General features: G+C 42.9%; 1 protein-coding gene across 1 annotated transcript in view; it reads left to right on the top strand.

Moving 5' to 3' along the window:
- Positions 1-12159, top strand: part of CFLAR (CASP8 and FADD-like apoptosis regulator) — a 40296-nt gene that overhangs the window by 3213 nt on the left and 24924 nt on the right. The window contains exon 2 of the mRNA XM_004674828.2: positions 10778-11189. Coding sequence (XP_004674885.2) covers positions 10828-11189 — 362 coding nt within the window. The 5' untranslated portion in view covers positions 10778-10827. The remainder of the gene's footprint in view (positions 1-10777; positions 11190-12159) is intronic.

Below are 12159 nucleotides of genomic sequence, written 5' to 3'. Positions count from 1 at the left end.
TCCTCCTCTCCTTCTTCCTCCCCTCCCCCTCCCCCAGTTAACATTCATCATCTCATATAAATACCATTAAAAGAAAAAAAAAGGTCTCTATGAGATGAGCGTTCTTAAGATCTACTCTACTTCTGTTATATAGTAAGTTTTAATGGTTTTCTTGTAAATCATGCCGCAGCAGTAACTATAGTCGTGTTGTACATTATATCCCTAATATTTATTTATCTTGTAACTGGAAGTTTGTTTTCTTTTGACGACGTTCATCCAGTTCTGTCCCACTGCAGCTGGTAACCACAAATCTGATATCTTTCTGTTTTGTTTGTTGTTTATTTAATATATAAGTGAACTCATACACTGTTTGTCTTTCTCTGTGTGACTTAATATAATGCCTTCAAGTTCCATCCACGTTTTCATGAGACAAAATTTCTTTAATTTTTATTATGACTGAATAATGTTCTCTTCCAGTGCAACTGAATATTTTTCTATATACAATTATATTTCAATATAGATATACACACATACAAACATCCCCCCTTATTTATCTATTCATCTACTGATGGACACAGGCTATTTCTCCATGTCTTGCCTATTGTAAATAATTTATCACTATTTAAGTCTGGAAGGCCTACAGATGGAGGAGGGAAGATGCATTCATGAAATCAGACACACACACGCACACTCATGCGCACAGCCAATAGCCACAGTTTCCAGGCCCAAATGAAAGAGGAAGGTGAGGGCCTAGCCTTCTTTTATCCCTTTGGAACTTCTAGGTCACCCAAGGACTGTTTGTATTTAATTGGGATTTCTGGACACCTGGAAGTTTCAGGTTTACGTGCTGCCTTCTGCAGTTGGCAGGGCAGGCTGCCAGTTTCGTTATCACTGCTTGGGACTTACATTTGCTTTCATGCTGCTCAGTGGGCATCCCCGTGCTTTTATGACATGCTGTGAATCTTGCTCCAGGTGGAGATGCAATACAATGAAATATTTAGCATGTCCTTGAATAGGCTACCAGGTGATGGAAACCAGTCGTACTGGCTGCTAGCTATCGATTACAGAGAACATTATGTACTTTGGTTACCAAATGGATTGGAGGCCAAGTTGACATTTTGTGAGAAAGTCTGTCAAAGGTTAACCACATTTTCATTCAATGGGACTAATACTGGGTGCCAGGGAGCTTTGTGCTTAGTACAGTGGTGGTACTGAGGAGCAATTAACCAGGTCTGTGTGGACTCTTCCCAGGAAGGCTACTTCAGCTGCCCGGAAAATTGCAAAGGGTTTTGCTGAGAAGGTAAACAGAAAAGGGTAACCTAGGCAAAGACGCAGAGCTGCGGGAAATAAACTTGTTCAAGTTTGGTTGAAACTGAATGTGCAAGGTGTGTGCTAGTGAGAGATGAGCACAGGTGCTGGCCCATAGGAGTCTTGAATGCAAAGAAAATTGGAATCTGCAATGGGAGATGAGGAATCATCGAAGAATTAAGTTAGGAAAGGCATGTGTGATTCAGGCAGTTCAGAAAATCCATTCTGCTAGGTTTGGAGAGAGTGAGTATATAGGTAGGTGGACATAGGATGAGAGGAAGAACAGGTGAGAGATGGATTCTAGGGGACACTTGCATTGAAGGCACAGGTCCAGAAAGTCAGAGATGGTTAGAGAAGGACTGCACAGAATATGGTGGTGTGAAGTCAGATGGGGCAGAGTGTTCTGTCATGTTCAAGTGACATGGACATGGACCGCCAGGGAGTGACTAGAGTCTCTGCAAAGCTTCTGCACTGTCAGAAGTATGGGGACACTAGGGTGAGGAGACTGAGGCCTTTGACTTAGACATAACATTTAAAGGGGTGCTCAGAGGCTCAGTAATTGAGATAAATACTTTTGGAGAGCATAAATTTCATTTATTAGATAAATTATACCTTAATGCAATATTTTCCAGGAAAAATTACATGATGTAGAAACCACAATGACAAAGTATCAAAGTTTAAATAGAGACAACATAGTGTTCCTGACTCTATCTTTTGCTTCAGAATCCAGTTCTTGGCAGGAAATGTCGTTTGTGTAAAAGATATGGGGGGTTAGGGGAAACAGGTGAAGGCATATGGAGGAAACACCAAATACAGCCTATCTTCCTGAAGCCCCAACTTCTTTTTTTTTTTTTTAAAGATTATTTATGCATACAGAACTGGGGTACAGGCCAGAGGAGCAGGGGCAGTGAGAGGATCCACCAGAGTCAGCGTGGGGAGCAGAACAGGCCCACTGATGAAGTACACTGCTGAGGGGAGCAGCGGGCGGGTCAGGGGAGGTCTGCCACGCCATGTGGGTCACTCCAGGGCGGGGAACGAAATTGCGCTGAAGTGGCAGTGGCTAGCTTGCAGTGCAGGTCCTAACCTGTTGCACCACTAGGGAGGGCCAGCCCCAGCTTCTTATATAAAAGTAAATAAAATGAGAGGATGGCCTGTCTAGAGGATCTCAGACTTAAGGTCTTTTTGTTTTATTACTTATTGTTAAAGATGGAAAAGACTTTGTAACAGGGTGGGTCCCAGGAAAAGGAGAAGTCCCAGGTTCCCTGCCCCACCCAGAGGCAGAGGGGAGAGGAACCTGGAGAGAAGACTGAGGAGGAAGCAGGACTGCCAGCCAGAAGGAGATCTGAGGGAGGCACGTGGAGCAGAGACTTGTGAAGAAGCGGCTCTTGTTTCTTGGCCCTGGGCTGGGTGAAACAAATGTCGGTGAGAAACCCAGGGGAGGTTCACTATGGCAGCTTTTATCTTGGTTTTGATTCTGCTCTTTTTCTCCCAGACTTGTCTGGACATGTCTGACCCTTTTCTATGGGGTCCCTACTAGAAGGTGCTTTAGACTCGTGGCAGCTTTCAGGCTTGCTTTGGGCCAACCCCTTTTGGATAAATTTTTACCCACGAGGGGACGGGTAATTTTGGGTGCTTGATTTAGAAACTATGTTCTTTGTCTTTTCTGTATTGCACACTGACTGTATTAAAGTTCCTTTCCATTAAAGGTCTTACATGTTTTGTGTTGATGTGGTGGATGACAGACCCTATTTAGAGCCGGCAGGTTTGGGGGTCCTGGGGTGCCCCGCTCCCTGATCTGTAACAAATTGCTTACAAACAGAGCGGAGGTGTCCCTTAGGAAGAGCGAAGCTGTTGGAAGAGCAGATCAAGGGGCTCAGGGCAGTGGGAGGTTGGGGGAATGCAAAGTCCTAAAAGCCAGGAATACTGACTGCCAAGTCTGGCAGTGGGAGGGTAGGAGGTTGCTGGAGCTCACGCTGCATAAAGGGCAAGGTCATTGGTGAGAAATGAATGGCACCAGTGGGTGATACTAGGGCAGAAGAAAGCTGAGAGAAGGTTGGAGCTGAGGGTGTGGGAAAGGAGCTGAAGGTCCTGTAAAAGCAACTGCCAGCCAGCAGTAAGCAACTGCCAGCCAGAGGAGGTTGGAAACAGGGGTGTGGTGTGATCTACATTCCCTTCTCCCCACCCCACTACAGGCTTCAGTAGGGCTCACTACTCAGGATGTTTGAGTGAAGGATGTTCTCCATTTGAGGATTTGGTGCTGGAGTGACCAACCATCCTGGTTTGCCTGGGACTGGGGGGTTTTCTGGGACAGAACTTTCTGTGCTAAAACTGGAAAGTCCTGGCATATCAGGGCTAGTTGGTTCCCCTCTTCTTCCCCCCATATCATGTGTTATAGAAGGACAAAAGGGCAAGAGAATTGAGGATGATGACCAGAGATTGGTACAGTATGGGGAGAAGAGAAAGCAAAACCATTACCTCCTAGTGACTTGTGAGACTTCATTCATTTTGTTAGTACTAATTGACTGCCTGGAACGCTGAGGTATATGCAGAGGATTTAAGCACAAGGATGATGTAGTTGCTCTCGGGCAATGTCCTGTGGTGGCTATGGTCATTTCGTGCTCAGGATCCAGTCTTCATCTCTGGAAAATTACACAGTGCATTCCCCAGAGGCCTTTACAGTGGGGTGGGGTGGGGAGGGGTGGTTGGTGAATTTGGTTCTGCAATTAGGTGCATAAACAGAAATAAGGTAGGGACTTTCTGCTTTTCTTGGTGCTGAAAAGCATGGTGGTGGTCACCTGGGGCTTGGGCAGGACAGTGCCCTATGTCACCAGCTTTGGAGGTGTGGCGGAGGGATAGGAATAGTGGTGGCTGGGCAGCTTTTTGATTTCTGGCTCCCTGGCATTCAGGTTTTGTTCAGCTCACTGTCCCCAGTGGCATTTCCTAGTTCCTTACAGTCCTGAGATAAGCTCTCTCTGGGAGACTTTGAGTCCCAAAAGCCCAGTCAAGAGCCTCTTCTGCCAGCCCTTGAGGCAGTCTTGTGAGTGCCCAAGTTAAATGCATCTCCACTGAACATACCTGGAGTGGTTTCTGTTAGTTCTAAGCTATTTCAGTTTCTTTGAAAGTGGAGGCTGCCATTCCTTCTGTCATGGAAATTAACCTGGTGACTGGCATTAGCTTTGTTTCATTTTTTAAATGATAATCTGGGATTGTCTAAACTTCCTCTCACAAATTAAAACGAACTGTCTTAGGTCTTAGTTCTGATTAAGAAACTGGGAACATGTTGTACTGATGAGGAAATCTGGTGTAAATGTGGAAGAGGAAATATAATCATTAAATTAGAAGAGATTCTTGACAATAAAGGGGATTTCCAAAATTGTTGGAATGCAGTTTTGTCTCACTAGGGAAGTTGCCTGGCTTTAAACAGTGGAGTAAAGTGAAAGTAATACATATTGATCCATCTGGAGGGCTAGATATTTGAGTGCAAGACAGGTTTGTGCTCGGTTTGTCCCTTTGTTCTTGAGTAAAGTGACAGAAGTGTCTTCCCGAGGAAGTTATTACAGTGAAGGATGCTTGGCGGCTCAGGTAGAGTGGGGTTGATAATTGGGGGCACTGTCCTTTTATGGAGCTCTAAAGACCTGATTCTAACTGCCACTCTCATCCCCACCCTCTCCATCCATCTTTTAAACCATGTTAAATAAAATCTGATCTGTTCCTTTTAGGATAACTCTGGGATGCTACTAAGCTTTCTTGTTCTAACGTTTCGTCTATATATACACCAAAGAAGCTCTAAAAGCATTATGATTTATGTAAGGTTGTTTCTATGTGGCACACTCTATTTTTTTTCCCTTGTACTTCTGCTAGCTCTGCCCTCCAGTACCATGTTGAAGGATTAGAAGGAATAAGCATAGACATGTTTGCTTTTTGCATTAGTCTTTACTTTCAGTTAATTCTCAGTATACCTAGTAATAAAATGTAACGAGTTCTTTAATTCTATCATCTAGTAATTTTGATTAAGAGAAGCTAAAAGCAGCCCAAAAAATTATTCTAGTGTTCATTGTTTTAGCCCTTAGTCAGAGGACTGCTTTAAGGCTGACTGCTGTTTTATATAAGCTAGAAATAACCTTATTTTTTTTTCTCTTTCCCTTTTCTATTCTTTGTCACTTTGGATAAAAGTAGTAGTTTTTTCCTGCCCTTGAAGTAGTCTTGTGAGTGCACAAGTTAAATGCATCTCCATTGAATACCTGGAGTAACCGGTTTCTGGTAGTTCTAAGTTGTTTGTGTTTCTTTGGAAGTGGAGTCTGCCATTCCTTCTATCATAAAAATGATCGTGGTGCCTGACATTAGCTTTGTCTAGCTTTTTATTTATTTATTTATCTGTTTGTTTGTTTACCTATCTATTTATTTACTTATTTAAGTTTAAGAAGAGTTTTTAATTTTTGAAATTATTTTACTTTTTAGAAAAGATTTATTTATGCACACAAAAACTGGGGTGCAGGCCAGAGGTGTGCGGTTGTGTGAGAGAATTCACCAGAACATGGGGGGAGCAGATAGGCAGATCAGCGAAGTACACTGCTGAGGGGAGCAGCTGGCCGGACTGGAGAGGTCTGCTGTGCTATGTGGGTCAGCTCCCTGGCCTGGAATGGAACTGGTTCTGAAGTGGCTGTGGCTAACTTTGCATTGCTGTGCTTTAACCCATTGTGCCACCAGGGAGGGTCCTAATATTTCATTTTTAAAAGTGGGGACTGGTGTACCCCACAAATGATACAGTAGTGAAGATACACAGTTAAACCCCAAGAGCATGACTGAAGGCTTTCACTATTGATATCACAATAAAAGGCATAAAAAATTTAGTAAATCAAAGCTGAACAGTCCAGTCTAGTCAATAAGGCAAGATGGTGCAAGAAGTCATTGAAATTAAAAGCTTCCTATCCTATATAAATGGCTAGCAGATCTGAAAACACAGTGATGAATCTATCGAGCTCTCTTCGTGTAGCTGTCAAATATGAGTGACACATTGTCAAACGGGGAGCCACAACGGGCTGTTCTTTTTGGGGGGGAACCACAAATGCTAGAGTCAGCTATCTCAACTAAGTAGTAAGTGTGCTTTTCTGCCAGGAAAGCCAACCTCAACTCACTTTGTCTTGAAATATGTATGGGTTGTCTGTAGTAGCTACAGCAGTGATGTTTTTCTCTAGATGCCAGGCTGTAAGGCAGGCTTCCTTGCGGTCCAGGCTGGCATTACTTACTGCATCATTTTTTCGCTTGCCACCTGCTCAGATGGCGTTTGCTTCAAAATCGTGCTAGGTTTATCGTTTTCTGGAGATGCTTCTAGGTTATGTTTTACTTGGAGTCTCTGTCAGACGTTCTGAAGAAATTAGTGTGTGATCCAGTCATGACCACAACTTCAGATCTATTCCAACAACATTCAAATTTGGCGAATATGCAGACTTCACCCCTCTTCCTCTGGAAGTAGATCTAGAAGGTGGTCATCTTCCGGCTCTACTTGGAGGCTGGCTTTTTAAGGGAATGCTTCTAACATACACTATTAGCTATAATATTTGTTATAGATTTTTTTCTAGTAATTACTATTTAACTGGTTATATGCTATATGTTTGGTACATGTTTGTAGATCGCTATTTTGCAAGATAAAACTCCCTTGCTTTTAATGCAGGGATCAGCTTTTTTAGCAGACTCACACCTTTATTACATTGGATCACGCTTCGTGAACAAGATAAAATTTCCACTTATCAAGGTCATTATTATTATCTTTTCAATGATATTTTGAGTTTGTTTTTTTTTGTTAATGTCTGGCATGTTTATTTGTTGGCATCATATCTATATGTTATCTATTTTGATGCCATTACATATTGTAAATTTTCACTTTGTGCTGTTCCTTTTAGGCTCCCTACAATTTCCCATACTTTCTTACATGCCCAGCTATGTATTTGAGCAAATGTTGCTGTTTTATTGAGCAGCTTAGTGTCTCTTACAGCTAGAGTTTCTTTCCAGATAATCTAGTATAGGGGTTCTCAACTTAGGCACTACTGGTGTTTTGCGCTGGGGAGCTTGTATTCTGTGGGGAGCTTGTATTCTGGGGGGTCTAGAAACATCCCTTGTCTCTCCTGCAGGTGCCAATGGCAGCATGTTGTGAGATGGAGGAAAAATGTCTCCATATACTGTCAAAATATCCCATGGGAGGCAAAATCACCCCTGATTATAAGCCATTAATTTAATGCATCACATTGCAGAGACTTCCCTTATCTTCTAGAATGTTTTAAAACGTATTTTAAACTTTCAGATTAGTTTCCTCAGATGTGAGTGTTGTTATTTTGCCTACCGCTGTCATGGTTACTTTTATTTTCGTGTGTGGTTAATTTCATTTTTAAAGATTTATTTATTTGTGCATATAGAACTGGGGTACAGGCCAGAGGTGCTCCTGCGGTGAGAGGATTCATCAGAGACAGAGTTGGGAGCAGAACAGGCGGACTGAGGAAGTATACTGCTGAGGGGAGCAGTGGGTGGGTCAGGAGAGGTCTGCATGATGTGGGTCACACTGGGCGGGGATCGGACTCATGCTGAAGTGGCTTTAGCTTCTTAGTGCTGTGCTTTAACCCACTGCGCCTCCAGGGAGTTGCACTGTGTGTGATTTTAATTTTAAGCATGAGCTCACATCCTGCAAAAAAAGTGTCTAAAGTTCCCTTAAGAGGGGGTGGTTTGGGTTTTTCTCAGGGGCACCTTATGGGCTTCCCTAGTCTGAACAACTTTTGTTATTTCTTGGCTTGTGCTGAAAAGAAACAAAGTAGTGATTATTTGGTTCCTAACCCTACTTCTGCTCCCACTTTCTCTCATGCTCTCTCCCCTTTCCATTACCTTTAGCCACAGTTGACTGTCCCCAGCACCCCTTAACATACCCACAGTGGTATTTTGCTGCACCTGGTTGGCCTGGCTCAGCTTGGGATCAGTAGTTTTCCTTCTGGTATTTTCTCTGAACATGCCAGATGCTACCACTGAGTAATGTGGATTTTGCTGCCAAACTCCATCTCCATTAGTACAGAGGGAAGAGAGCGAGCCAGTTCTCTTGCTGGGTGCTTGTGACTGGCAGGGCGCAGTCTTGGGTATAATTTTGGTAGGAGGTTTTTAAAATTGATTACCTAATTTTGTTAATTTTTGGTGACCTTGTTATAGCATTGATGCTTATGAATTCTAAAAGCTAGATCACAGTTTTTAAAAAAAAGAACTAGGCCCTCCCTGGTGGTGCAGTGGGTTAAAGCACAGCACTGAGAAGCTAAAGCCACTTCTGCATGAGTTCGATTCCTGCCTGCCCCGGAGGTGACCACATGACGTAGCAGACCTAGATCTGCCTGTTCTTCTTCACACTCTGTCTCTGGGGAAGCCTCTCACCGCCCCTGAGCCTCTGGCCTGTACCCCAGTTCTGTATGCACAAATAAATAAATCTTTAAAAAAAAATCTATAAAAAAATCTTTAAGAAGAACTGGGCTCAGATACCGCCCCCTGTTCCCTTGCAGGGCACTTCAATAAATCCTCCTTTTCTGTTAAAAAAAAAAATGAATAAAGAAAGAACTGGAAATGATGTTTAACTTAAAGTATTTTTTGTTTATATATAGAGTATAGAATTAGGCTTTCCAGAACACATAAAATTAGTATTCCATTTCAGATTAAAAAAAAAATCATCTCTGTAACAGTTTTTCTACTTTTATTGAACAATTTAGTTTCCTTGAGAAGACTGATGTGAAAGGTATAGCTGAATAATGTACTTCAAAATATTTTAAATTGAAAAAAAAATAAATGTAATTTTATTACCCTCAGTCACTAAAGTACTCCTTAAGATTTTCACTGATGGGAAACCCTGGATCTAGGAAAATCTTCCTCTAAGAAATAGAGAAACAAATTTTTAAATAGAGAACTATTTAATAATCCTAAGTATCCCTTTTTGCTGTTATTGACAGGAAGCTCTAGAACAAATTCAGTTTTATTTGTGTTGTATTCTCTTACCCCCTGTCATGTTTTGACTTTCTAACCTAATTTACCCCCATTGTTCTCATATAAAATTTTTCTGCTTCTCTGTTTATCATACATAAGATGATTATAATCTTTTGTGGGCTGAAGTTGTATATCAATAAATGAAATAGATTCAATGCTCCTTTCACTAAATATAGTTGGCTAGGTATAAATATACTTGTACACAAATAAATATGTAGCAACAGTTAGCAACTTACAGGTGGGTTATGTTTCTAATTTCCTTGCTAAGATTAGCTTTTTTTTTTCTCTGAAGATTTATTTATTTATTCATACAGAACTGGGGTACAGGCCAGAGATGTGGAGGTTGGGAGGAGCCACCAGAGACAGAGCGGGGAGCAGAACAGGCAGACAAAGTACACTGCTGAGGGGAGCAGCGGGTGGGTCAGGAGAGGTCTGCCACGCCATGTGGTCACCTCGGGGGCAGGCGGGGATCAAACTCATACAGAAGTGGTTTAAGCTTCTTTGTGCCGTGCTTTAACCTGCTGCGCCACCAGGGAGGGCCTAAGACTAGCTTTGAACCTGAAATGCTCTGACATAAACAGACAAGGTACTCCCAGAGCACAAGAACTTTTTCAACATAAAGCATAGCCAACTTTCGGGTAGCTAGCTAATGATTATCAGTTGCAACTTAAATTATGAAAGAAAATAGTGTGAGTTCCAGTGGAAGAAGTTACCCACAACACCCCTCACTCCCCACTCCTGCCTGGCTTTCCTCGCAGGAGTGAGGACTTTCTCCAGAGCCCCACTCTGCCTCCTTCCTTCCACTGGCACTGTCGGCAACTCCAGTGATGATTACTGCACTCAGGCAGTGTCCTGAGAGGCGGCAACCCCTGAACTCAGGGTCTGATTTGGAAGTCACACCTGCTTGGCACAACCTGTATTCAATGGTAGTGCCAGGTCTGATAAACAGACCTGATGAAGCTTTGCAAAGGGCCCTGGGCTTTGGGACCATGGCAACAGAGGTTTCTGCTAACAGGTGTGAAGGAGGGGAACAACTGAAAAAAAATGTGAGGGGGTGGGACAGAAACCTCCAGTCAGTTTTGATAGCTGCATGTGGTCCTTTGCTAACACCCACTTTTGTTCAAGACTCCCAGGGGAAAGGCCCTGTGTGGGGAGTCAACTGTTTAGTCATTTGGGCATTTCCACCCCCCAGTTATCACTTTACCTAGTTATATTTTCCCCTTAGCATACTTTACATTTTGACCAGTTCTGATAAAGTCTGTGGGATTTTTGGAAATAATTTGTCTTTGGTTTCATTTCCTTTAAAAATGTAATTTACTCTGTCTGGTTGGTGTATTAGTTGCTTTGTCTGCTGGTTCTCCCTGTCTGTAACTTCAACGGTATGAACTTAACCTTCCAAGTTAGAAACCAGAAAGAGAAGAGCCTATTTGAGTTGTAGGCATTTGTTACTCCGACACGAGGATATTAAAAAGTACTTTTCTAACCACAGAACTCCTTCATTGGAAAGAACTCTGAAAGCAATGAAGACAGCCAGCAGCAATGAAGTTGGTATCTTCAGAGGCTTCTAGTGACTGGACTGGAGTTTCATTCCTGCGGTTCCTGGGAATGACACTGTGCAGGATGTCTGCGGAGGTCCTCCATCAAGTCGAGGAGGCACTGGATGAAGAAGAGAAGGAGGTGCTACTGTTTTTGTGCAGGGATATTGCTGCAGACGCAGCTCCGCCCAATGTCAGGGACCTCTTGGATATTTTGAGCGAGAGGGGCAAACTGTCTGTGGTGGACTTGGCTGAACTGCTCTACAGAGTGAGGCGGTTTGACTTGCTTAAGCGGATCTTGAAGATGGACAAAAAGACAGTGGAGGCTCACCTGCTCAGAAACCCCCGTCTTGTTTCGGACTATAGGTAACGCATTGGTTTCGGTAATTCCTGAGGCTAGACCCAGCGGGAGGGAGACAGTCCAGACTGCTAAACAATAGAAATGAGCACAGGAGAGAAAAGCAGCTACTTTGGCCTTCTCTACCCACTGATCCAAATCCAGTATGATGTTACTTCATTCCTTTGGACTCTGGACTCCAAATACATGCTTAAAGGAATTGGAGAGATCATAATGAAAGGAGAATGATGGATGCTTTGTTTGTTTAATGAACAAAAAAAGGGAGGGGTGAATAAGAGTAATTCTAGTAATTCTTGCCTGTCTCTGTGAGCTCTTCAGTGGCCTTTGCTAGCTGATTTTCTGTGATGTCAGATCCTGGCAACTTTCAGTACTGAGGAAGGAAATAACTCTGACTGTGATCTTCCTGAGGTCTCTGTGTCTTTGTATGTCTTTCCCCTCTGAGGAAATAAGTGGGGTACACTCCCTCTGTGAGTTTTTTGTGCCCCTCACTCCATGCTGGGAGCCCAAGTTGAACATCTGTTAACCACTTGTAAGCTCTCTTTAGTTGAGAGCAGAAGAGCTGCTGGGGTCCCCTTTGGTTCAGATAACAGAATACCAGAGTCTTCTTCCTCGTGTTCACATAGTACTCTCCTGCCAGCACAGGAGAGCACAAGCCACCCTTAAGCCTGTGTTACTGAGAAGCGAAGAGAACTTAGAACCTTAAATTAGTGGTTCTTTTTCTCTACACCATGCCTTTAGTTATATTGATAATGCCTATTTGGAGGTGACGTATATTATTAAGAACTATATTAAAGACAGTCGAAAGCAGTGTGGGCCTAGGAAAGGGTTTGAAACTTGGGGTCTGTAAGGCCTCAGAACCACTAGTTAAAGGCCTCACACGTAGACTGAGCTGGTTACTAAACTTGGTTGGGTCTTCATTGTCTTGCTCGTAAAACTAAGAATAGTAACTGAGTTCACAAGTTTGATTGTCGGAGACCC

This window comes from Condylura cristata, unplaced genomic scaffold (genome assembly GCF_000260355.1).
Source record: "Condylura cristata isolate star-nosed mole 26May11 unplaced genomic scaffold, ConCri1.0 scaffold00002, whole genome shotgun sequence".
NCBI lineage: Eukaryota > Metazoa > Chordata > Mammalia > Eulipotyphla > Talpidae > Condylura > Condylura cristata.
This window is presented reverse-complemented; position numbering and strand designations above follow the sequence as displayed.